Below are 27047 nucleotides of genomic sequence, written 5' to 3'. Positions count from 1 at the left end.
TGGGGAGAGGTAACAAGCGGGGTACTGCAGGGCTCAGTACTGGGCCCAGTGTTCTTCCACATTTGTATTAATGACTTGGAGGGGGAGGTGCAGGGAATGCTCATCAAATTTGCAGATGACACAAAATTGCTAATAACTTGGAAGACAAAAACAAAATTCATAGTGATCTTGATAGACTGGAGCGCTGGGCAGAAAACAACAAAATGGAATTTAATAGGGAAAAATGCCAAGTTTGGCACCTAGGAAAAAGAAACCAAATGCACAGTTACAAGATGGGGGATACGTGGCTCAACAACACTACAAGCAAGAAGGATCTAGGAATTGTTGTCGATCACAAGCTGAATATAAGCCAACCATGTGATATGGCTGCAAAAAAGGCAGATGCTCTTTTGGGCTGCATTCATAGAAGCATCGCTTCCAAATCCCGGGAAGTACTAGTTCTCCTCTACTCAGCACTGGTTAGGCCTCATCTGGAGTATTGTATCCAGTTCTGGGCACTGTACTTTAAGAAGGATGCAGACAAGCTGGAGGGGGTTCAGAGGAGGGCAACAAAGATGATCAAGGGACTGGAAAAAAAATCCTGTGAAGAGAGACTGAAAGAACTGGGCATATTTAGCCTTGAGAAGAGAAGACTGAGGGGGGTAGGATAGGATAGCGCTCTTCAAGTACTTGAAAGGTTGTCACAGAGAGGAAGGCCAGGATCTCTTCTTGTTCATCCCAGAATGCAGGACACGAAATAATGGGCTCAAGTTACAGGAAGCCAGATTCTGGCTGAACACCAGGAAAAACGTCCTGACTGTTAGAGCAATACGACAATGGAACCAATTACCTGGAGGTAGTGGTCTCTGGAGGCATTCAAGACAGCCATCTGTCAGGGATGCTCTGACTTGGATTCCTGCATTGATTGGACTCGATGGTCTTGTAGGCCCCTTCCAACCCTACTATTCTATGATTCTATGGCCAAGTCTGCAAAATGCTGATGCATCTGCTGGTTTCAGATTCAGCATCAATGGGAAAACACCCTATGACAGTTCTTTGTCATAGAAGAACTGAAAACCTGAATGGCTGAGGGTGCCTTATTGTGTAGAAGAACCCTGTGCACACAGCCCCTTTTCACTAGAGACATGCGTGCAGCCCCCAGGCTAGTGGGTGTGTCTGTGACAGTGCGAGCTAGGATGGTCTGCACATCCTTAGGCAGCGGTATGTGGGGAAAACGTGATGCATTTTGCTAGCTTGTCAAAACGCTTTGGGCTTTCACATTTACTTAACATTTTGCTTGAGGTGAAACTCAGCAGCAACATAGAGATGTGTGGAAATACCCTAAGATTTATTGAAGCTCTTTTGGCTTCCCCCAGAATTCCTTATCTATGTCACCTGAAGAGGAGCGCCACAATCTCAGCAGCAATTCTAGTCTCAGAGCAGCCACTATTCACTTCAGCATCACCTAGTCCTTAACAATAATACCTTGTCTTACAGATAGCACTGTAAAACAGTGCCATATCAACTGTAAGCACTAAATCTTAAATTATTTTTCTTTGCTTTCTTTCAGATACTTGGCATGGCTTTTTCCATGACTCTCTTCCAGCAGATTCGCAGGACTGGTAAAAAATACGATGCATAAAACATGGCATAAGACAACTACATCAGCACTTCTCTCTTGCCACTAAGGGGGGGGGGGGGACAACCCTGGAAACGAGAATCCAGCTTTGTTGAATCCAGAATCCTGGGGCCTCCAACCCACCAATCAATCTACAGCATCTGTTACATGATTGATTAAAAACTGAACACAACATATTACTGGACTTACCTTTTGTTTCTTCTCATTCACCATTTTTGCCAAAGAAGAGAGGAAACCTATTGAAAGCATATCAGTTTTCTACACTAATACATTGATCCATTTTTTAAACTGCTGACCAACATTAGTTAAGGAATAGTCTTTACTGTACTTATCCATGTTAAACCTGTGAAAGTAACTTGACTGATGGATGTTTTAACTTCTAGAAAGAACCCTTGTGAAGTGCTTCTCATAGGTCAACAAACTGCTTATGCCCAACATGATTCTGAGAGACTTGGAAAAGCCACTCAGATGAAGAGCCCTGTGAATTGGAGCTGCTTTGATTGTTTTTCATTTTGTTTGTTTGTTTTTTGTGGGTGGGTTATCTTATTGTAATCTTACTCTGTAGCCTCATTTATAACTTTTTACTGTTTTCCTCCATGCTTTGCTCATGACTTCTACTGTGCGGTCTTTGAAGAGTACCATTTTAGACTTTGCCATTTAAAAACAGAAAAAATGCAGCTGTTTTTATAATGAGGTGCTGGGGCACACAGGACTTTCTAGATATATACATCTAAGACTTTTCGGATGTACATCTTAAAACTTAATGTAAAAATGAAGCAAACATGTATTTGGAAATGTATATTCATCAGAGAGCCAGAATTGGCTGCTTCTCCCTGCTGGTTAACACTTGGTAGGAAACCCGGCTTTTCTGCCAGGTCCCGTGTCTCTGCAAAGACACCAAGAGCCCTCAAACTTCCATGTGTTACTCCTTATTTCTGGATATTCTCACAACTCTGTAAGAACAGGTTACTTTTAATAATTCCAGTGGTGTGCATTTACAAATGTTGTACTAAGGTTTTCCTTTTGGTTCCCTGTAAAACCTAGGACTGAAAGGAAAGATAGCCTATGATTCTCCTCAACAAGAGCCAACAAACTTTTTCATCCTCTCCTCTTCCAATCCCCCATGCTACTCAGCTGAGCAGCAGAAAATGAGGTTGAAGCTCACTAGGCAGCAGATCAGTGGAAGTGGATGCCACCAGTTGCATAAAATTAAACAGTGGACTACACGTGGCATATGTGCAGTGAAAGAGGGCATGTTTCTTGGGGACTATGCATATCGATGGGGGGATGTACATACTTCCAGGAGAAGGTTAAAAATACAACGTTCCCCAAGGCCTGTCAGTCTCTATGCATACTGCCCGGTATGCATACAAAATGTACAAAATGCAGTTGAGGAATGCACATTTCCCAATTCCCTCTTTGTGGACAGATTACCCATGAGGCATGGTGAATGTGCATAATGGCTGGTTGATAGGCATATTAACAGTTCAACTCGCATTACTCCTAACTTAAGAATGAAATGTCCCTACAACTTTGTTCAGCAAAAGTATACATATATCAAACGTTTGAAAGAGGAGAGTGCAAAAGCTGGTTTGAAACGCAACATTAAAAAAAACTAAGATCATGGCATCTGGCCCCATCACTTCCTGGCATATAGAAGGGGAAGAAGTGGAAGCAGTGACAGATTTTATTTTCTTGGGCTCCAAGATCACCATAGATGGTGACTGTAGCCATGAAATTAAAAGATGCTTGCTCCTTGGGAGGAAAGCTATGGCAAACCTAGACAGCATAGTAAGAAGCAGAGACATCACCTTGCCGACAAAGGTTCGTATAATCAAAGCTGTGGTTTTCCCAGTAGTAACGTATGGCTGTGAGAGCTGGACTATAAGGAAGGGTGAATGCCGAAGAATGGATGCGTTCGAACTGTGGTGCTGGAGAAGACTCTTACAAGTCCCCTGGACTGCAAGGAGGTCAAATCAGTCCATCCTAAAGGAAATCAACCCTGAGTGTTCCTTGGAAGGACAAATACTGAAGCTGAAGCTCAAATATTTTGGCCACCTAATGCAAAGAGAAAACTCTCTGGAAAAGACCCTGATGCTGGGAAAGACTGAAGGCAAAAGGAGAAGGGGACGGCAGAGGATGAGATGGCTAGATAGCATCACCGATGCAATGAATATGGACTTGAGCACGCTCCGGGAGAGAGCGCAGGACAGGAAGGCCTGGCGTGCTATGGTTCATGGGGTCATGAAGAGTCGGACACGACTGAACAACAACAATGCCTCTTATATGGGCTGTAAGTGCCCTCCATCTTTTCAAGTCCAGACCAGCAGACAAGAGTCAGTGAGGAGGCTTCCCCACTCTTTTGTGCTGACAAAGTCCAGCTGTAGGATTAGCCAAGGCATTTCTCTTTACTTGCCAAAGTTCAAGTGAGCTGACAGGCAAGTCATGGAGTTCATTCTAGGCTCCTCTTTTTAAACCTTAAAAAAGCAAGGGTTTCTTTGTTTGTTTTGAAAAAAATATATTTTTCAAAGTTTAGAAATTTACAAAATATATTCACATATTTACAAAGTAGAAATAAGACAATGTTTCCTAACATCCATCCTTAATTAGATTTACCAAAAGGGAAAAGAGAAAAACAATGCTATTAGTCCTAACTTTGCACATTACACTTAAGCCACCCTGCGAATAAGCCATGGTGGGTTGGGTGTTGGTGGAACAACCCACGGTGCAGCCAACAGACTATTGGGCTTGCTGTGGCTTGTTGCTGTGGCCCTCCTTCCCCCTCAGTCCTCCAGCCTTTGTGGCAGAACATGCCTTGTCTCTAGTCCAGGCCCCCTCCCTGCTCCAGTCGCTTCCCCTTTTCATTACCCCCAACTTCTTTTTTTCAGTGCCTCAGAAATGCACAATTGGCTTCATTGATGATGATGATGATGATGATGATAATTGTCAGTCTTTGACAAGTGCAGTCTTGTGGCTAGCAGATATGTCTTGCCTGGTCAATTTCCTTGTCTGTTTCAGCTGTCAAAGGCAGCTGCAAAGAGGACTAGGTAACATACAAGGAAATGGAAAAGATGAAGTTGCCTATCAACTATTTTACATACAGTTGTGAAGGACCTGGGGAGGAATAATATTAAGGGAAAAGAGGGTCCCAGTAGCATAATTCAGAAGCACAAAAATTGGGGAAAACAGCCAAGGGAGTAAGCGCACCAAAAGGGGGGAGATATCTCCCCCTTGGTTATGTGATCCTCTCACTTTTAAGTGAGGACTGACACTTCTCAGTGTTCTCCGCCTTTTCAACTCTTCCCTGAGTCTCCAGCTACTCCAAAAAGGGGAGGTATTAACTCCCCCCTTTTCACAGCTCCCACAGTAGCTAGAGATTTGGGGAAAAGGTGGGGACACTGAGAAGTGTCAGTCTAACACTTAAAAGTGAAAGGATCATGTTGCCAAGAGAAAGATATTGCTCCCCCCTTTTGGTGCACCTTCTCCTTTGGCTCCCCACCACACACACACACACTTTTAGTGCTTCTGAATTGCAGCCTGGGTCCCCTCCTTTCCCCAGTCATGCAGAAAATTAGAATGTCAGAGAGAAGCTAGGCTAAGGCATCTGTCCTGAGATGCTGGCTATCTATGTGCAGGCAAACACCTAGTCCCCTTACCTGCAGCCTGAAGGAGTCTTGTTGAAAGAAAAAACCCTCAATGTTACTGACTGTATAAACTGGCCCTTAATGGCCTTCAGCTGAGTAAGGGAGCCACACTGTGATTTAGTGAGATTAGGTTCCCAGGTTGGGCTATTAATTCTAATTTCATGCGATCTGTGCAGGTTGAAATAAGGACAGCACCATCTTGCCCTTCAGACAGCTTAAATTATCATTATTGGTTGTGGATGTTTTTCTAAAAAGCAGTTTCTTTCACAATATTTGTTGTTATTCAAAACCTTAAATTCCAACAAGGAGAATGGAAGTGGTTAGAGGAAAGTAGGGGAAATAATTGTGACAGTTCCAAATGGAAATGATTGGAAGAGGATGAATTTGGTGTTTTGCTGACGATTTAAAAATCGTAAAAATTACCATTTTTTTGTTTCCAATGTGTCTGGATCATTTCACAAAAGAGTGCTGGTCTGGCTTCAGTTTTCCAAGACTGCATATAAATTGTATTTTACATTTTTTGCCGACATTCCTGAATGCAAACTTGAACATATGGCAGCCCTCCTGCTGCTTCTTACGATGTGCCATCTCCCTTTGGCAAGGGCCTTTCTTTATATTTTGCTGCTCTGTAAAAAGAAGATATGAATGAAAACGAATGTTCAGCCATTTATAGTGTTGCTTGCTTCAGTTACAAGCACCAAACAATCCGTTTGGAGGGGAAAGGGCGCGGGGGCCCTTTCCCCAAAACAGATGACATGATAAGACTGAACTAGGTCTTGCCTCCCCAATTGTATTTGTTGTTCATAAAGTAGCTGGGAAAGAGAACAGATATGCGTCATCATCATTGAACTAATATGGGGGTGTCAAAAGGGCCTGGTCTCATTCATGTTTAACATTCACCACATACAAGGGAGAGGAGCCTCAGGCCCAGGGTCCCAATCTGGCCCACTGGGGTTCCTTAGATGTTCATGCCTCCTCTCCATGCCCCCCGTCCCCAAACACTTACTGTCTTGTGATTTCCTGACTTTTGAGCTATTCCACCCCGCCCGCCCTAAAAGGTTGAAATGCCCCCTCAGGCCGAGCTACTGGCAAGAAGAGCCTTGAGCTACAACATGCTGGTATATTTAATATTCTGGACCTTTGCCCCTTAGCAAAGTGGTGGGCCCCTGGCAGTTTCTCCAAAGTTGAATTCAGCCCTCAGGCTGAAAGACATCCCCCACCCCTGTTGTACAGGGAATGTCCAAAATTCTGAGACTCAAGGTCTCAATGATCACAGATCAGTCATAAATGACCAAGACCGCAGATACATAGGCCAGTGAATGTGGATACAGGCCATAATTTCTGCAGATACAGGCCATAATTTCTGACATTCACCAGATGTTAACAGGATTAATAACCTTCCGTCCTGAAACACCCAATCCAGAAGTGAGAATGGACTAATCCCCTAAACATCCCTCGGAGCTTTGGTCTGTCTTAAAATCCTCATGGAGTATCCAGGAATACTCACTATGAAAGCCGTTACTTCCATCCTCACTGGGGAAGCGACTGCCGTCTCTGTACGTCTCCAAGTTCTACATTTTTGGCACACTCTGGGACTTATCCTGCCTGTAAGGAGACAGGGCTCCTATACTCCCTCATTATAGTGGTGGAGGGAGTTCAGAAAGAATAAAGGAGGTGGCTTGCCCTTGGCTTCTCTGCTCGCCACACTTGCAGCTTCACCTCTCCTTCTCTGCTTTCCCCCTTTTGCTTCCTGTCTTTGCCTCTTTAATGAGGGTTTTCAGCATGTGCTGTGCAATCCATGCCTGAGAACTGTGGACATTCACAACAACCTTTATATAAGACTCTAATAAGTCCTTACAGTAAGGACCTCCAATGGCACCCGCTCCCTGCCCCCTTCAAAAAAAAATTTAATTGAAAAATGTTCTCCAAGTTCTCCTTCCTGTTCTTGAACCTGCTGCTTATCAGCTGTTCTGTGGGCAGGAAGAGAAGGAAAGAATTGCCTCCTGGCCCCACTCAATCTTCCACTCACACAGACCTTTCCCTTTTGCTCTCTCTCTCTGCCTCTCTGTTTCTCCCCCTCTTAGCCTTGCTCTTCCCCACTACTTTGCTATCACCCCGCCCCAGCCCTACACATCTCCCCCCCCCCCATTTACCTCTGTTTCTTCCCTCCACAACCATGGCTTCCAGCTTCACTTTTTCTCTCCCCTCTACCCCTTTTCCTTATTTCCCCCTCCTTCACAGCCTCTAGATTCACTATTTCCCTCCCACACCTCTTTACCTCCCGGTTTCTTCCCCCTCCTGACCTTTAGCCTCATGCATATGATTGCAACCTTAAATTGGTATTTTGTTGTGCTTCAGATATGTGGAATGGATTTGAAGTTCAGACATTTTCTCTGCTTTTACTCAGTTTCTTGGGTGGGTTACTTGTCTTTTGACTAGCCAGGCCCCCATGGCAGCCATTATGTGATTAGCCACACCTTCCATGGGAGTAATTTTGTGTTGGTACCCACAGCAAATTCCCAAATGTGCCCACTGGTCCAAAACAGTTGGGAACGCCTGGCTTATAACCTGCTGGTAATATCCTACAGTGAAATACTATGAAATTCATTTTCATTCATATTTACTTTTCATGACTTGAAATATTCAGATGGAGTTGTCAGAACATCTGGTTTATTTTCTGACTCGTATCACAGAAAAATTGGGACCATGTGTGCTAGGAGTTCTGTCTGATATGGGTATGAATGGAAAGGAAAGGGAGGAGGAAAATTTGCTTAATGTTAAGCATAGTAATGGAAATGCAAGACATCATGTTATGTTGTGCATTTTCCTTCCCCTATTCCAAATCACTGGCACTGCCTGGCAGGGAGAGAATGGATGTGATGAAATGTCACATGTTTCATTATCATATGTAATTGGAACAAAGGGGGAATTCAATAAAAGATTGCTGATTTTGACAGAAGCCCCATGGTCATCATATCGAATTTCATATTCAAAGGCTGACATCAGTTCATGTTGGTTTGTGTTATTTATCCCCTAAGTAAGGCTGTTGATTTTGTGGATAACTTGTTCAAGAATAGCTGTCAGAGGAATCAGTCAGTTCAAGTGTTTTCTGTGAGCCAACTCTAACTATCCCTTCATCTCACACACAGGAAATTAAGCAGCAACATGTTAAAAAATCCTTTCAAAGTTGCACAGTGGTACCTGTAGAATCATAACATTTTAATCTGTAATTCTTATTTGGGGTGGGGTGTTATTTTTAACAAAAGCCAAAAAAAAGAACTCTATACCGAAGGCAGAAAAAAACTAGTTTGTTGATAAACAACAGCAGCTTCACACTTTGTGCAGTGAACACGTGTTTCCTGCAGCAAACACATATATCTGTGAACAGATGTGTATACTGAAAAATACCTATATGTATGTGTCGGGGTGCCATATGTGCTCACAGTAAACAAGATTGCCATGTAAAGTGTCGAGTTTCTCAATACCCTGATCATAATGGTAAATCTGTTTGCAATGGTTATCTGTTTGCAGTGCCTAAGTAATGTGACATGGCATTCGTATATCAAGTGGCACATCTTGCCTTGTTGACAGAGGGAGTTTGATCCTCACTGAGGTGATATGTCTGGACTGTTCCACTTCAGACTGCAGATAGGGGCATACATGGCTGAGTGCTTTTCCTTACAAAAAAAATATATCCTGATAAAAAATAGATGCCAGGGAGAGGGGTTCTTGATTAGTCTTCTCTTTAAAACCCTAATATTCTATGTACAGAGATGAATTAATTTGTTAAGTGTCATTCTGCTCAGATTCTGCTCAGATTCATTTTTCCAACATTCATTCCATCCCATTTCAGCAATTTTGCAATTTTGTTTCGAAAATGTCCACATGAAAATTCGTATGTAGTTTTGTGCACATTTCTCCTAATATATGAATTTTTGTACTCACATTTCCAAATATATGTATTTTGTGTGCTCTTTTCTCTAATATAAGCATTTTGTGCATGCTTTTCCCTGTGATGTGCTTTTGTGTGTGTGCATTTTTTTTTGCAGTATTCAGAAAAGTGTGAATGTTGCATTCTGGTTCATTTGCAGGTTCGGAAAGTACAAATTTGGCAAGTTCACATAAAAATGCAAATCCAATTAATTTATCTCCTGTCCCTAATGGAGGAGCCATAAGTCTGAAGTGGTATAGCCCAGATACTTGTTTACCCCCTCACTAAGAACTAGGCCTTCAGATCACATAGCAGGCTTTCTCTTAAACCTTCAGAGAGAGCTCAGTATGTATAGCATATATATATTGCCTAACATATTTCAGCATTTTGAGCACAGTATTAAACTACCAAATCCAGACTATGCTGCTGCGAGTTAAACAAGCGAATGGTAGCTAATCATTGCTAGTACCATGGCTTCAAAGCAAACATTGGGCAATTTACACTCATGGCCCAGAGGGAGGAACAAGATGGCTGGATTAAAATATGAGAGGTGCACATTGAAGGTAATGGCATTGCCATGTTCAATGGGGAGAGGGAGGAAGGGAAAGTAGCTCTACCTAATATGCGGGAGGATGGGATTGTGCCCAAATGGGTGGATACACAACAAAAAGCAATATTCTTCCTAAGGTGAATAAAACCAGCTATTAAGGAAAAATAGTTCTATACTCACTGGTATATATTTTAAAACTTTCTAACTGTCCTATAACCTGTTTGCCTGACTTTGTTTCAAAACACTACATTTTTGCCTTGAATTTGGTGAGTGCGTGGGTATGCATTTTTTCCCAAAGGAAACAAATATTGCTTTGATTATTTAGCTACACATTTTTAGCATGTTTTTAAATAAAATCTGATATTGAGTAAAATATTTTACGCATATTTGAATTGATATTAAGGATGACATACATATATACACAACATACACAAGCTATATCAAGGTTCTTGGTTTGTTTTTAAATGGTCATGTAAGAGATTAGCCTACATGTTTCTTTGCTTTGCTTCTTTTGTTACACATATTGTTATATTATAAATCATGAGCTGTAAAGCGTAAGTATCCATATACTGCAGACATTGAGAGTTTGTGGCAGTCCCGGACAGAAGCAGAAAGGCTTGTGGGCCTGTCTATGGCATGTACTGCTGCTTACTTGTATGTCCTTGCCAACCTGCCACGCATACCCAGTGTGAGCCTGCTGCCCTTAGGTGAGGTGCAGGATGTTCATAAGGCCATCACACAAGGCCTTATGTGCCCTATTTAACAGCACCCCACCAGATGCCAGTTGCCCTGTTTGTGCTGGGGATGTACAGATTTTATGACATCTCTTCCATCTGTGTTTTGCAGCTTGTCAGGCATCTTTCATTCTGTCGTCTATAGGAAACGTTAGGATTGTATTGCATTTTTAGGTCCACCGATTGCAAACCCAGGAGCTCCTTTCATCAGTATTCCAGGAAGTGGGAGGATCCCTGCGTCTTTCAAGGATGGAGGGAAAGCCCATTGATAGCAAAAGGTTTTTCTTGACTTGGAGGTGATAGAAACCCCACCCAAGCATTCCCCACCTTATCTAAAGCAACTCCTTTACAAAAAACTTTTTAAAGTGACAAGCTCTGCATGCCATCATGCCAAGCTCTGTATTCAGGGCAAATTGCCAATGTGTCAAGGAAGCATGATGGGGGACTTCAATTTCCCTGATATTTGTTGGGAGACAAATTCTGCAGAACATGGCCTCTCCAAGAGATTCCTGACTTGTATTGCTGATAATTTCCTCCTACAGAAAGTGGAGGAAGGAACTAGAGGATCGGTTATCCTTGACTTGATCCTAACCAACAGAGATGACTTAGCAGATAAAGTAGCAGTTATGGGAACTCTGGGGGAAAGCGACCATGTTATTCTTGGTTCTAAAGGAAGAAAAAGCTGAGTGTAGCCAAATGCGTACCCTGGGTTTTAGGAAAGCTGATTTTAATAAACTCAGAACAATGATAAGTAAGGTCCCATGGCAAGCGACGCTAACGAGAAAAGGAGTTCAAGATGGGTGGGAGTTTTAAAAAAAGGAAATTCTCAAGGCACAATTACAAACAATTCCAATAAGAAAAAAAGGTGGAAGACAACAGGAGAAGCCAACGTGCCTTCACAAAAAGCTTAGAGATGACCTGAAAACAAAAAAGGACACATATAGGAAGTGGAAGGAAGGCCAAGCTACAAAGGAAGAGTACAGGCAGGTAGCACAGAATTGCAGGGCGTTGATTGATGGCATCAGGCACAGAGAACAAGCTGAGGTTAGCGAGGGATGCTAAAAGCAACAAAAAGGCTTTCTTCAGATATGTGCATAGTAAAAGCCAGAGGAAAGAAATGGTGGTTCAACTATTAAATAAGGATGGAAAAATGATAAAAGATGACAAGGAAAAAGCAGAAGTGCTCAATTCCTACTTTGGCTCAGTCGTCTCCCAAAAGAGGGTCTATGACCCACCCACCCCGGCAAAGGCAAAGTACAGGCTGAAGGGGCAGGATTGCAGCTTGAGATTGACAGGCATGTGGTCAAGGAACACCTAATTACTTTGAATGAGTTCAAATCTCCAGGGCCAGATGAACTGCATCCTAGAGTCATAAAGACCTGGCAGAAGAACTCTCAGAACCACTGTCCTTGATCTTTGAGAAATCATGGAGAACAGGTGACGTGCCAGATGATTGGAGCTAATGTTGTCCCTATCTTCAAAAAGGAGGAGCCTGGGAACTACAGTCTGACATCAATCCCTGGGAAAATTCTGGAGCAGATGACAAAGCAATCCATCTGTAAGCACCTTGAACACAATGCAGTAATGACTCGAAGCCAACATGGATTTGTCAAAAACAAATCCTGCCAGATGAATCTGATCTCATTTTTGGGTCAGGTAACCTCCCTTGTGGACTGTGGGAATGCTGTGGACATAATATACCTCAACTTCAGCAAAGCTTTCGACAGAGTTCCCCGTGATCTCCTGATGAGCAAACTAGCTCAAAGTGGGCTAGATGAAACAACCATCAGGTGGATCCACAGTTGGCTACAGAATCGGACTCAAGGAGTGCTTATCAATGGGATCTTCTCAAACTGGGGAGAGGTAACGAGCGGGGTACTGCAGGACTCAGTCCTGGGCCCAGCGCTCTTCATTTGTATTAATGACTTGGAGGAGGAGGTGCTGATCAAATTTGCAGATGACACAAAAATGGGCAGGATAGCGAATACCCTGGAAGACAGAAACAGAATTCAAAATGATCTTGATAGGCTGGAGTGCTGGGCAGAAAACAACAGGATGAAATTATGCACATTACAAGATGGGGGATACTTGGCTCAACAATACTACAAGTGAGAAGGATCTTGGAATTGTTGTCGATCACAAGCTGAATATGAGCCAACAATGTGATGTGGCTGCAAAAAAAGGGAAATGCTTTTTTGGGATGCATTAAAAGAAGTATAGCTTCCAAATCCTGTGAAGTGCTTGTTCCCCTCTACCAGCACTGGTTAGGCCTCATCTGGAGTACAGTTCTGGGCGCCACACTTTAAGAAGGATGCAGACAAACTGGAGAGGGTTCAGAGGAGGGCAACAAAGATGATCAGGGGACTGGAAGCAAAGCCCTATGAGGAGAGACTGAAAGAACTGGGCATGTTTAGGGAAGAGAAGACTGAGGGGAGAGATAATAGCGCTCTTCAAGTACTTGAAAGGTTATTACAGACAGGAAGGACAGGATCTTTTCTCCACCATCCCAGAGAGCAAGACACAGAATCATGGGCTCAAGTTTACAGGAAGCCTGCTACTCTATGCAGACCTACAGTACACTCCTATGCAAGCCTACTCAGAAGCAAACCCCACTTACTTCAGTAGCTCCCAGGAAAGTAAAGGATCATGTGTATTTATGAAACCACACTCTGAGTCCCACTTTACAATGAGTCAGCTCAGCCAAACTCCCTCTTTTAAAGTCGATTTGTATTCTGTTGAAGTTAGAATTGACACTGGATTCTAAACACTCTTGAGGACTGGAGCAGTAAAACATCAAGGCTTGTTGAGAAAAACAAGTCCCTGTGACCTTAAAAAAATAAAGCTCTTGCACAAGTTTAGATTGCCACTATTCCAGCGTAGTGAATTTTTAAAATTTAAAAACAACAAAAGTAACCATAAACCTGTAAGAGCAGTGCAACCTTATAGCCAGGTTCCTAGATGTGTTTACTCAGAAGAAAGCATTGTTGTGTTCATTGAGATCTCAGAGAAGACTTCAGTTATTTAACTAATTTGCAGCTCAGGTCTGGATGTCAAAAGTAAATCCTGTTGATTTCAATGAGAGTTACTGTCAGGTAAGCATGTATAAGATTGAAGGCAAGCAAATCCCTTTTGCTATCAGTTGGTGCTTTCCCTCCATCTATGAAAGACATAGGCAGCATTCCAGCCAGCAGACTTCCTGGAATGCCCATGAAAGGACCTCAAGTCCTCCTATGGATATTCCAGCAAGTGCACCAAGACAGGAGACTTTGCAGAAGAGATTAGGATCTCTGCTCACTATGTTACCCTTAAGCACAATACTGCCCCCCCCCACACACACACTACTAAATTTATAAGGAAGTCACTGCTTCTGTAACTTGCTGTGAATTTATTTGTAAATTTTGGAGTTTAAAAAAAGCTGCATTTCCATAGAATCTGCCTGGCACACAGATGCCTGTCTGGATTGCAATTCACGGACTGGATTGCAAGAAATCTGGACTCATGAGTCCGTTTTGGATTGCTCCAACATCCCCAGTTTGTGCACTGTATGGAGTAGGCAAATGCAGCATCCCCTGTACCATTCTGGGGGCTCAGGGAAAAAAAATCCTCAGTACCTCAACTGATGATACCCGTACTCCAGGGAGGAAGAGTTGTTGCCAGCAAAATAGCAAGTACAGCCATGGTCGGGTGGGGCCAGCTTCTCAAGCCTTGCCCACCTGACATCAGTGTTATGATGCACTTCTTTTTGCATGCTTGCCTTGCACTGGGGCTGGCCACAAAGCCTGGCCAGAGTGGTTGCACATCAGGCATGCCCCACTGCCCTGCACTGTTGTACATTCATAAATTTGTGGTCATAGTTAATCCCGTAACTTCATGTCTGTCTCTAGATTTTTGGTTATGAACCTTACTTACCCCATGTACAACATGCCCTATATTCCACCCTCTTCAACTGTGAAAATTTCTGTGTTTTCATTTTTTAAAAAAACTGGATAGCATCAAAGGGATGAATTGAGCCTCTATCCAACTCAAGACAATCTCCTTAACAACATATTTGTACCCTACAGACTTCTTTGCTTCCAGAGATCCCACTTCAAAAACTGAACCATGTTTGTGTCAGTAGCCACAAAAGCCACAAAAGGCACCAAAGGCAAAGATGACAGACTGGCAGACAATGACATGAAAGATCTCCTTTGCCAATTATGGACAGAGCTTTAAGAAGACTGGTCAGTTGCACTGAAGCCATTTGATGGAAAACTGACACTGCTGTCAGTGAAACTGACCAACTTGGAACCTACAGCAAATGAAGCCATGGAAGCCATGATAAGAAAATCCTAAAGCTTGCCACCCTCACCCAGGAATTCCAGGTAGAGGACCTGGAAAACAAAACTCACAGACTGAATCTGCACATAAGACATCTGGAAGAATGAGAAGAGGGGAACCTGATCATGTTCCTAATTACATGGTGCTACCAGAGATACCTGTTGCATCTAACAACCCATGACATAGAAGGGGTTCGGATTCTTGAGCCAACTAAGGGGAAAGATACTCCTGAAATCCCCAAGTCCTATGGCCCTGAACAACCTCAGATCTCTGGAAGACAAAGGTGTCACAGTTGTAATATTCCAGCACTTGCCACCTGCAGACAGAGGGTGCTCCAGCCATGTATTGACAGCCTGCATGGTTTTGCTTTCCCATGAAAGCAAAACCCTGGTGGCGTAGGATGAATCAGAGACAGTAGCCATCTGCGAGGCACTTGAGGTTGTGGTACCATAACTAGCTGAGTTAGATGAAAGTGATGTTACTGACCCCCTCGACCTGTGCCAGTTCAATCCCACCTGGAACAAGGTGACCTAGAAGATTGCTCCTTCTCCAGGAACATGAGGTGACAACCAGCCATTTTCACCAGAAGAGACAAAATAATAATTATTGGAATATAGGGAGCGAGGCCATAGAAGTTGTTTAACAGTTGTAATTGAAATATAGCCACCACATCTATAGTTATCATCCCGAGGGGAAAAAGAAAAAAGTATTCCACCATATAAAATAGTTATCAGGTGGGGGTCGTTCTAACCTTTACAAAATCAGAATGGTTTAACCAATCTTTTTGAAATTGACAGGTGCCAGAACGAGTGGTGGTTTTACATACCATGACAATTTTAGGAACATTGGTGACAGATTGAGGGAGAAAGAGCAGTTTAAATCCAAAAATAAAAGACTTTGAGACATGGATTGGTGACTTTCTTGGTGCACTATTTCTGAAAAAAAATATAGGCTACTCACTTAAACACTGATGGCTTTCTATTCCTCTTCTATTATAGTGAAATGCCATTTCTTTTTTCAAAATAAAGTTTCCATTAAAAAACAAAGCTGTTTAACATGGATTGAGAGTCTTTGGAACTCTCCTAATTATGCGCAGCAGCAGATGGTGTCTCTACAGATGGTATCTCTGCCTCACAGCTGATAACACTGTAGGGGGAACTGCAGTGTTTGGAGGGAGGGAGGGAGGGAGGGAGATGTTGCCACTGCTTCCCTCACCCTGCCAGGCTGGCATCCCTGGGCAGGTAGGCCTGGGCAGGAGGGCCTCTGCCGCTGAGTCCTTCACCCCAGTAAAAGCAGGCCCTTAATTTCCCCAGCCACCTCCACCTCTGTGGCCACACAGATAGGATTCATTGTTACCCCCAACTTTACGTCTCCCTTCCCCATAGGATTCAATTTAAAGCCCTCCTGATGAAGTTCTTCATGCTGTGGCCAAACACATTCTTCCCAGCCTTTGTGAGGTGCAACCTGTCCCTTGCCAACAGTCCATCTTCCAGGAAGTATAGCCCGTGGTCCCAGAATCCAAATCTCTCGTGTCGGCACCACCTTCGTAGCCAGTCATTCGCCCGGAGTATTGTTCTTTCCCCTTTCTATCCCTTTTCTAACTACTGGAAGGATGGATGAGCAAACTATCTGGGCCCCAAAGTTCTTGAGTTCATAGAATAGTAGTACAATAGTAGGGTTGGAAGGGGCCTACAAGGCCATCAAGTCCAACCCCCTGCTCAATGCAGGCCCTACAAAGGGAACAGTGGCTAGGTTTCCTTTGGACTAAGCATTCACATTGCAGTGTTTTAACCAGAGTGAACATCTTGTCAGTGCAGTCACAGCAATGGAACATGCCGTGTAAATCGTGGAATCCTGTTGGCATGTGAGATAAAGGTTTAAGTCTTATATAGTTTTAATGAACTCCTAAGTAGGGTGAAACTATCCAACCCCTTATTGTTAATAATACCCTCTACCCAAAGGAAGTTAAGTCCTAGAGAGAGAGAAAGGATGCTGTGGAGGAAGCCCTAAGCACCAAGACAGTGGCCTCATGAGCCTTAACACTGCTTCAATGTGCTTTTCACTAGATTCTTAAGCAGGGCATCCCCATCCTTAAGATTCATGGCTCCCGAGAGTAAGGCTGCCACAGGAATATCAACGAAGTGCACCTTAAGTTCTTCCAAAACTGGTCCCCGGTCCCCCAGGGACCAGTTCTTCCCATTTCCTGGCTTTATGGAGCTTGAGACAACATGAGATAGCCTTCTCTCTGGTCTTAAACCAGCAGATATTTTGATAATTGCATATACATATAATTCAGTCAATCAACCAACCAATCAGAATTTATTAGTTATTTGACCATAGTACATAGTATCCACTGATAATTAATACCATATTGGATTAGGCATAGTGGAGGTCTCTGCAGAATAAATACACTTGTAAGGCAGCTAGAGTTCCCCAGCCCCTTGATTTATATTACAGAGAAGGCAAAAGCTCACACAGGAGACACTAAAGTGACGCATGACACTACGTTTGCATTAGCAACGAAGATGTAAATGGTGTCCTTTGTACTGATATTAACAGTCGAAAAAGATGTGAAATACAATCCACAGCCAGATCAAAAAACTATCTAGTCAATTCCGACATGCCAGAGTTTATAGCGCTTCTCCAACAGGCAAGTCTATTGCATGTTTGTTTAAAATCATGGTCGTAGCCTAATTCCACAGGCAGACTATAGCATGATATTATGGGAAATCACATCTTTCTTTTTCAGAAAATCTACCAGTATTAACCAAAGGAGTCTGACTCTGCCGTGAGCTGGAACCAAGTCTGGCCTCGCGGGCGGCCAGCCCAGTTATCTGCTCACGTGGATAACGCTACTGGGTGCAGTCCCTCAAAATGCTCCAAATGTGCCAGTTCAGACTACAAATATATATTAGTTTTATATGTTAAACCGTCATGACTTCACCCAAAGGATAACAGGGACTGTTTGGTGATAATGTGGAGAATTCTCCCTTCTCCTACCCATTGCTTTGAAAGGAGATAGCAGGATGATATTAACTAAGAGGCAGTCAAGGCCCCTTCGGTGAAAAAACAATATTTCTTATTATAAGATACAATCTGCAAGCAACCATGGACTATAAAGGTTTGGCTTAACAAGCACAATCATCAGCTTTCTTTTGTGCCTTGGACAATAAATGCACACAATTATTAAGTTTTTATTTTCATATTCCAGTAAAAATCAGAATTTAACATTATTTCCACTGGAAGTATTTATCCCAAGTATTTATCCAAAATACTTATTGGCATCCCACCAGCCACTATGTAATATCTAAAGCAAGAAATTATCTTCCTTTTAGGAAGGTGCAGTCCGTAGGACTGCACCCTCACTGCTCAGAAGCCTTTAAACTCAGGGGCTTGGGAGATTCCTATGCCCTGCCAGACTGAAGCCAGCAGTGTTGGAGGAATGGCAGAGGCAATTTTCACCTCCCCACCCTCTGATCTGTATTTTCGCTAGATGGGCTTTTCAGCCATTCTAGCGAGAGCACTTTGGAGGGAGCACGAAGGAGGCTGGGGAGGCTCAGCATAACTCTCCGCCCACCAGAACTCTCCCTTTCGTCCTCCTCCGAGGTTGATTTCCCGACCTCGGAGAAACAGTTATTTCCATGCCAGCTGCCCCTGACTCCCCCTTCTGAGGTTGGAGCATTTTCTCTGACTTCGGAGGGGTTTCCCGAGCCATCTTATGGTCACTGGGATGCTCCCCCAGGGACCATAGGATTACACTCTCCGAGATAAAAGTTCAAAGGAAAGAATACACACACAATAGACCATTCTAAATGTTGAGTTGGAGGTATAAGTCACGGAAGATTGACTTACATGCAAAAATGCTTTCCTGGCCTAGTAACATGAGGTACTGCATTCTTAAATAAGTTCTCAAAAAGAAACAAATCTAATTCAACATTTGAAAAAAAGAAAGGCTTGTCACAAAAGGAGCAGTCCTATCGAGATAGATGTCAGCCTCTGAACACAGAGGCTGGTACCTACCCGACGCAGATCCATGCCCTGTCCGCCCCGCAGTCTTGGCTAGAGGCGCGATTTCACGCGTCTAGCTAGGGCTTTGGAGAGGGGGCAGGAATGGGCACGGAGACCCCATAGGAAATGACATAAAGAGGTCCTCCCATTCCCGCCACTCAGAACAGCCCCTTTTCAACCTCTCCACGCTCCATTTGATGAGCAGGAAGAGGCAGTCACCATGGTTCTCCCTGCGCAGGCTACGAGGGGGGAGGGGGTATAGAATCATAGAATGGTAGGGTTGGAAGGGGCCATCGAGTCCAACCACCTGCTCAGTGCAGGAATCCAAGTCAGAGCATCCCTGACAGATGGCTGTCCAGCCTCGTCTTGAAGGCCTCCAGTGTGGGAGAGCCCACCACCTCCCCAGGTAATTGGTTCCATTGTCGTATTGCTCTTATAGTCAGGAGGTTTTTCCTGATGTTCAGCCAGAATCTGGCTTCCTTTAACTTGAGCCCATTATTCCGTGTCCTGCGCTCTGGGGTGATCGAGAAGAGATCCTGGCCTTCTTCTCTGTGACAACCTTTCAAGTACTTGAAGAGCACTATCATCTCTCCCCTCAGTCTTCTCTTCTCAAGGCTAAACATGCCCAGTTCTTTCCGTCTCTCTTCATAGGGCTTTGTTTCCAGTCCCCTGATCATCTTTGCTGCCCTCCTCTGAACCCTCTCCAGTTTGTCTGCATCCTTCTTAAAGTGTGGTGCCCAGAACTGGACACAGTACTTCAGATGAGGCCTAACCAGTGCTGAGTAGAGGCGAACTAGTACTTCCCAGGGTTTGGAAGCTATACTTCTATTGCAGCCCAAAAGAGCATTGGCCTTTTTTGCAGCCACTTCACATTGTTGGCTCATATTCAGCTTGTGATCAACAACAATTCCAAGATCCTTCTCGCTTGTAGTGTGGTTGAGCCACATATCCCCCATCTTGTAACTGTGCCTTTGGTTTCTTTTTCCTAAGTGCAGAACTTGGCATTGATCCCTATTAAATGTCATTCTGTTGTTTTCTGCCCAGCGCGCCAGTCTATCCAGATCACTTTGAATTTTGTTTCTGTCTTCCAAAGTATTAGCTATCCCGCCCAATTTGGTGTCATCTGTAAATTTGATCAGCATTCCCTGCACCTCCTCCTCCAAGTCATTAATAAAAATGTTGAAGAGCACTGGGCCCAGGACTGAGCCCTGCGGTACCCCACTCGTTACCTCTCCCCAGTTTGAGAAGGTCCCATTGATAAGCACTCCTTGAGTCCGATTCTGTAGCCAACTGTGGATCCACCGGATCATTGTTTCATCTAGCCCACTTTGAGCTAGTTTGCTCAACAGGATATCATGGGGCACTTTGTTGAAAGCTTTGCTGAAGTCGAGGTATATGATGTCTGCAGCATTCCCACGGTCTACAAGGGAGGTTAACTTGATCAAAAAATGGGATCGGATTTGTCTGGCAGGACTTGTTTTTGACAAATCCATGTTGGCTTCGAATAATCACAGCATTGTTGTCAAAGTGCTTCCAGATGGATTCCTTTATCATCTGCTCCAGAATTTTCCCAGGGATTGATGTCAGACTGACTGGTCTGTAGTTCCCAGGTTCCTCCTTTTTACCCTTTTTGAAGATAGGGACAACGTTAGCCCTACTCCAATCATCTGGCACTTCCCCCATCCTCCATGATTTCTCAAAGAGAATAGACAGCGGTTCTGAGAGTTCTTCTGCCAGTTCCTTTATTACTCTAGGATGCAGGGTGGGGGCACGGTTTCCAGGCTCTGAGCTCGGGGTGCTGTCTACAAGCTTGGAGCCAATAAACTGAAAAATCCTATGGTCCTCTAGGCAGTGTCTAGTGGCCATAAGATTGCTCTCTAAATGAAACATAGAATTACAAATCCTTATATTGATCTTCAAACTAGCATGGCAATTCAGAGACTTTCCAGTCACCTCTTCAATTTCTACAAGGCATTATCAAGAAGAGGAGACAAAATGACAGGATCCCACTTTGAATGTTGCCTTATTCACACTGCCAATGAATGTCTACTTCTCACACGTGCTACTGGAGGATATAATCCTACAATAAATCTTTTTATTACATAGAGAGCAGCAGAGCAACAAACAAGGACAGAGACCACAAACACTGCTGAAAAATAAGAATGCAGCATAGCAAGACATCTTTTCTTACGGGAATAGTTATATCAGTGGAACTAGCATCCTATTTGAGGCAAATCGGTGGCATATCTCCATTAATGTGATTCTAGCAGCAGGAATTTTTCGCCCCAGTGATGCTCAGCTGCTCTGGGGCAGGACTTAATACCAGAGCTTTCTTTCCTAAAAAGCCTTTCTCTCAGGATTCTCAGCATTGACAGCAATAACGCCATTATATTTTCTTTATTCTCTTCACGAATACCTCCATGTCAACATTTATTTCTAAGTAAACAAGCACACAATAACTACGACTTTCTGCACTATACCCCACAGATTATTTGTCAGGGAGATTTCCCAGGTGTTCACGCTAATTGAGGGGAATATGTTTGCTTGAGGATTTCTTTAAAAACCATTTTTGACCTGCTGAATCCAAATCTGTCTGTACCTAAAACCAAGGAGAGCAGCCAAAATGACTGACACGAGCTCCTTACCAGCATAAACTTGCTCTTGCAGCCACACTCTTTAGCTAATTTTGACAACATTTTGAGGGCAAGCTAATATTAGGCAGACCATCCCAAAGCTTTTTAGACACCTAAGCTGAAAAATTACAAAGTGGTAGCCATCAGACAACAATACAAAATCTGGACAAAATATATAATGAACTGTGCTAGTCATAAAGCATTAAATTATGCATAGTTTGGTGTATAGATCAGCCTTTTGTGATATCGTGATGCTGAGTAAATTGAAATTTAAAAGCAATATGGTTACCAAAATCACTACATCTCAATTAAAGCTGAAATATATGCATAATTTTGTGATCAGAACAACCATGAAAGGTTTAAAACCACAGAAAGAACATTCCATAATACTTTAAAATAACTATTTATGACTTCCAGTTATTCTTATATCACCACGTTAAATATTTTTATTGAGGATATACTGGAGGCAAAATAATAGGATACCCACTTTACAGAATTCATACAGCTGGTTTGTTTCCATGTTTTGATAGAATCTAAATTGGCAAAAGGAAAAATGGGGGGGGGGGTATGTTAGTGCACAAAATATAAATGCAAACAAATGAATGCTGTACTTCAAGGGAAAATCTTTAAACTGCTGTATCTCATATGAACATTATAAAATGTGGCTTTCCTGTAGCTCTCATGACACAGACTCATTGTGCAAGATTTCATGAATGAGTTTATTATGAGTAAAATGAGTAAAAAGAGCAAGTTTGTGCTGATAAGGACTTGGTGTCAGCTAAGTTAGCTGCCACTCTTGGTTTTAGGGTCAAAGCTAAAGCACAGATAGATTTGTATTCAGCAGGTTGAAATTTAAAAAACAAAACAAAACACTGAAGGAAAATGTTCCCCACTATGGCCTGAAACTTGGGAAATCTCCCCAACTATATCCTTTTATTCTCAGATATTAGCACAGGATGAGAAACAACAGGAGGCTTTGGTGTGTCATGTCTGTTATTCACATGCCAGTTTGTTATCAAAGCTGGAGAGTCCAATGGCAAAGGCCTGAAGAGCACATAGGGGGTAGTTAAAGTCCAAGGTGAACACATCCTCTGCTACACGGCCAAACTGCATCACAATGTAGTCAGCTAGAGAGAGAGAGAGAGAGAGACAGAGAGAGAGACAGTCATAATCTTGCTGAATCATATGGAGACAGTATTGAGTGGGAACATCCAAACTTGGAACCATCCAATTTATCTCTGTTTTGCTTTGTATACACTTTAGTTGGGATAATAATTCTGTGGTTATTCCTCCTTTCCCCCCACCCCGCCACAATTTTCCAATCTGCATACACTCTGCCTTTAGGCAGAAATTCTCTATCACTATCTTCCCCATTTTCATTCCCATGCTTTTCAAATCCTGAAGGACCCTCAGTGGTTGTCCACCTCTTCTTGTCCATAAGTTCAGGACAGTCAAACATAAGACCTAGGGAAACAGAAGTGGATGAACTATCAAGGTCTAGATAGCTAATACTCATTGAAGGGCAAAGGTGCTGATCCACCAATGACTGATACCATATGCTTGTAGTGCAATACCCAGTACTGTACTCTTCCTTCACCTCATGATGACCTTACAGGCTGACCACCATCTCTGTGAGATCTGGAGAGAAAGAGAGGGAGTAATCATCCCTCATTGGACCATTACAGAAAGCCAACTCTATGCAGCATGGTTGGCCTGGCTCATCCCATCATCTTGTAACAAGGTGGGCGCTAGCCTGAGGGCACATTGAAAGCTGTGATCCCCTCAGCCTTATTTCTGTTAACCCATGCACTTAGCCACAGATCATCTTCTCCTTTTTGTTTTTCAGTTAAAAGGATTAATCCTGAGCTCGGGATAGTACAAAGGTTACTGCCACCTGCCCACACATAACCCATGGGTGAAGCCCAAGCACTGCTACAGTCACTCTATAACATGCAACATCAGTATCTCTCCATTGTATTAAAATTTAGCAATATGGAGAGTGAAATTCGCCAACATTATACAACTAGGGGAGTTTGAATGGATTATTGTAATGGTGGCTTGTGTCCAGTGGAGTGGGAGACCTGGATGAAAGGGATGGTTAAGTTGGGCCAAGGTCTTATGTTTTGGATGCAAGGATTTTAGAAGGGAAAAAAAGCATATCAGAGGAAGGCTTAGATAAAGGAGGGGGCTCTGGTGTGGGAATCTGGCAATTCAGAGTGGCTGTAGTGCTGGTAAAAGTATTTAGGAAATCAACATGTAATGAGTGGTTTATTGGGACATTGGCAGTGTTTTTTTTTTAGAAGTTAACCACTGGTCCTGACTCCTCCCAATCAAATCCTGAAGTGTTTGGTGAAAGATTCTGCGTGTACTCTCCATCTCACCCTTGGCACCTCACCCTTGGTATGGGGAGTTTGGCCCTCCAACCCTCCTTAGCTCTTACGGTCATTTTCATGGACGATCTGGAAGTTCTTTACCGAGGCCTGGGTGACTCTCCCCTGGAAGTTCAAGACATATGACTGGGTATCGTCATTCCATACTGGAGCTTTGTTGTGCAACTCAATCAGGTTCTCCATGTTTTTATTTTGCCATTTTGACAGCAAACTCTCATGTTCCTGAGGAAGAGAGTAAGAAGGAAAAAGCATATATGGGTTTCCCTTACTGCTCTTTCCCTTCTGCTTGGTGTGTAAAACTACCAATAATTCTTCAACATTCCTGCTTTTTTTAATTCCTATGTTGAACAGAACAAGTCCAAGTTAGCAAAAATCCAGCAAGAAAACATACTTACCCATAATGAAATGGGCTGGATGTTCTGATATTTCTTATTCCAATATAGAACAAATACGAATGTTGTCTTATCCTTCTCTAATTCTCACATAATTAGATAAATTTCATAATGGCAGTAATTTTCCACATTTTATAAACAGCCAGAAATAGTTGAGGATTAGTTATTTTTCAAATTAACTACTCATAATAAATGTATACATTCAGGTCAAGTTTTCTACTTTGCCTTTCAAGTTATTGAAGAGACATTCAGTATTACATAGCCATTATTCTGTATTACATAGCCATTATTCTGTATTGCATTATTCTTATTACATAGCCTGTAATATGTAAAATGAATACTAACTTGGTCACCCGTGTACAGTTTTGAGGCTCCTGCTCTTTTCTGTGGGACCGCTTTTCCAGCCCAATGCCTTCCTATGGCCATTCAGAAAGATACCCGAATATTATGGTCATGCGCAAGGAGGAGCCATTCTCATGGAGCATGCATCGAAGAGCGACTCTTTGTATGTTCTGGGTGCTAACACTTATTACCCATGAGCAGTCTGGGGGCTCCTGCTGTTTCCTGAGGGGCTGCTCCTCAGTATAATTGCCATGTAGAAGGAAGGACCATTCCAATGGGGCATGCATCAAACTGGGACTCTTGGGGTGTTTGGTAGTACACCCTTTGTCACCTGTGAGCATTTTTAGAGCTCCTGTTCTTTTCTGGGGAGCCATTTGTGTCAGTGCAATGTATTTTATGGCCATTCTGAAGGACACCTCAGTATAATGGCCATGCGGAAGGAAGGGCTATTCCTCCGGAGCATGTATCAAACTGGGACTCTTCGAGTGTTCGGTGGTACTCCTTTTGTCACCTGGGAACATTTTGAAGGCTCCTGCTCTTTTCTGGGGAACTGCTTATGTCAGTCCAATGCATTCCTATGGCCATTCTGAAGGACACCTAAATACTGAGGCCATGTAGAAGGAGGAGATATTCCTATGGAGTATTCATGTAATTGCAGCTCTGGGGATGTTTAGGGGTACGACGTTTATCACCTGTGAGCATTTTGGGGCTGCTGCTGTTTAATGTGTAGCTGCTTGTCTCGGTCCAATGCTTTCCTATGGCCTTTTGGAAGTAAAGGCCATTTGTAAAGGGAAGTTGTTGGGGTGTGTTGGGGAGATCTGAAAGCAAAGAAATAATCCTTGACAGATATTGGAACCCCCTCCCGCACCAACAGCATGTGTCTAGGCCATTTGAAAATGGTGCTTTTAGATCTTTATGAAACACTGCAATCACCTTTTGTTCATTGCATTCTTATTTCTTTGTTTATTTGGAGATGATCCCTAGAAACAGCTGTGTTACAGGTCATTGGAGTTGTTCCCTAAAACCACTCTTATTAGTAAGTGTTGTGATTTGTAGTTGTTTTCTATGAAAATCAATGTTCATCTCTTGCAGATATTTTGATTTGAAGATGATCCCATGATTCCTCCAATGATTCCCTATGGCATTTGGAATGAAGTGTTGCTGATGGTGGGAAACTGGCCAATACCTCTCCCTCAGTCCAGCTGTTCTTTTCACCTCCCTTCACTCTTTTTCCTTCCTCACACTCATCCAGCCAGGCTGTCTGCTTCCTTCCTTCCTTCCTTCCTTCCTTCCTTCCTTCTCTTTTCTCTTCTCTTCTCTTCTCTTCTCTTCTCCTCTCTTCCTTTCTTTCCTTTGCATACTACAGCCTTGCTTCCTAACTAACACCTGCTACCATGCCTGCCTATGCACTGCACATGCCAGGAGTTGCTGCTGCTCCTGGGGCAGGTAAGTGAGGAGACGCTGTACAGGCTGAATTGCTGAGGCCCTCCAGAAGGTGGGTTGAGGCCCCTCCAGCCCACCGTTTGAGATTACTGTTGTTTATTTCCCTCTCTCTCCTGGTGTCTGAAATATGTCAAATATCTCCATGCCAGCTATTCTATTGATGGGCGAAATCATGATTTTATTCATTAGCAAATCAAGATGATTTACCCCATTAGTATATCTCGCATGGAGTGATGGGTATTACCTAGCAAAGAATGGGGATTACTTGATGAAGAATAACTGTATCATAGTAGTTTGTAAGCCTTGCTTTCAAGTGAAGTCAATTGAATCCCACTGAACTCCACTGACTTCTGAGTAGAGATACATAAGATTATACCATAAATTTCCCCTTTTGGCAACTTAGATTATGTAAAAAAAAAACTGGTGGTCTGGTAATACTACACACACTCTTACGAGGTTTCAAAATTCCCCTTTTATCAGTCAGTAAACTAAGGGCAAGAACTGCAACACAGAAAAAGAAAAATGACCACTGGTAGAATGAGCAAGCTGCAGAAGTGGAAGACACTTAGATGGGGTGGTGGGTGGTCGGAGGAAGCTGCTGTATCTGTATGTGTGTGTGTGTGTGTGTTTGTGAAGCAGTGCTGCATATCTTTTCCATTTGTTTGCGCATGACTTGCTGCTGCATGTGTGTTGGGACATGTGTGTTGCACATATCTGTGTTTGTTTGAGTGTGTGTGTGTGTGTGTGTGTGAGAGAGAGAGAGGGGGGGGGGAGAGACAGTGACAGAGAGAAACTTCCACAATGTCACTTGATTTCATGTTCCTGGCTTGGCTCACTTCATTTAGTGTTCCGTTCTGAATCTCTTTTGAAATCTTTGTCATGGCTCACCTTACAGGGTTGATGTAAAGATTATTGAAACTATATATCTAAATGATTTCAACATCTTAAACCTAATTCTAAATCCTCCAGTGAGTTGACTCATGCCTGTTTGTTGCTTACATCAGTAGCTGATGTATCATACATTTCTTTCAAATTTTGGTGAAAA

The 27047-nt window shown here is 43.0% G+C and overlaps 2 protein-coding genes across 25 annotated transcripts in view; one reads left to right on the top strand and one right to left on the bottom strand.

Moving 5' to 3' along the window:
* The window catches only part of TSPAN9 (tetraspanin 9), a 311820-nt gene extending 304661 nt beyond the window's left edge, over positions 1-7159 (top strand). For 20 of the 21 annotated variants that reach the window (XM_084859961.1, XM_084859962.1, XM_084859981.1 and 17 more), the window contains one exon: positions 1550-4235. In XM_084859961.1, coding sequence (XP_084716087.1) covers positions 1550-1621 — 72 coding nt within the window. In that variant the 3' untranslated portion in view covers positions 1622-4235. Of the gene's footprint in view, positions 1-1549 lie in introns of all 21 variants that reach the window. The other variant, XM_084859974.1, reaches the window with a different exon arrangement.
* The window catches only part of TULP3 (TUB like protein 3), a 133931-nt gene continuing 110453 nt past the window's right edge, over positions 3570-27047 (bottom strand). For 2 of the 4 annotated variants that reach the window (XM_084859951.1, XM_084859952.1), the window contains exons 10-11: positions 23876-24047; positions 3570-22562 (exon numbers count right to left, since the gene is read on the bottom strand). In XM_084859951.1, coding sequence (XP_084716077.1) covers positions 22429-22562; positions 23876-24047 — 306 coding nt within the window. In that variant the 3' untranslated portion in view covers positions 3570-22428. The remainder of the gene's footprint in view (positions 22563-23875; positions 24048-27047) is intronic. The other 2 variants (XM_084859953.1, XM_084859954.1) reach the window with 1 other exon arrangement.

Source organism: Heloderma suspectum, chromosome 5 (assembly GCF_057233095.1).
Source record: "Heloderma suspectum isolate Gila_16-S chromosome 5, 16-S_ref, whole genome shotgun sequence".
In the NCBI taxonomy this organism is placed as follows: Eukaryota; Metazoa; Chordata; class Lepidosauria; order Squamata; family Helodermatidae; genus Heloderma; species Heloderma suspectum.
This window is presented reverse-complemented; position numbering and strand designations above follow the sequence as displayed.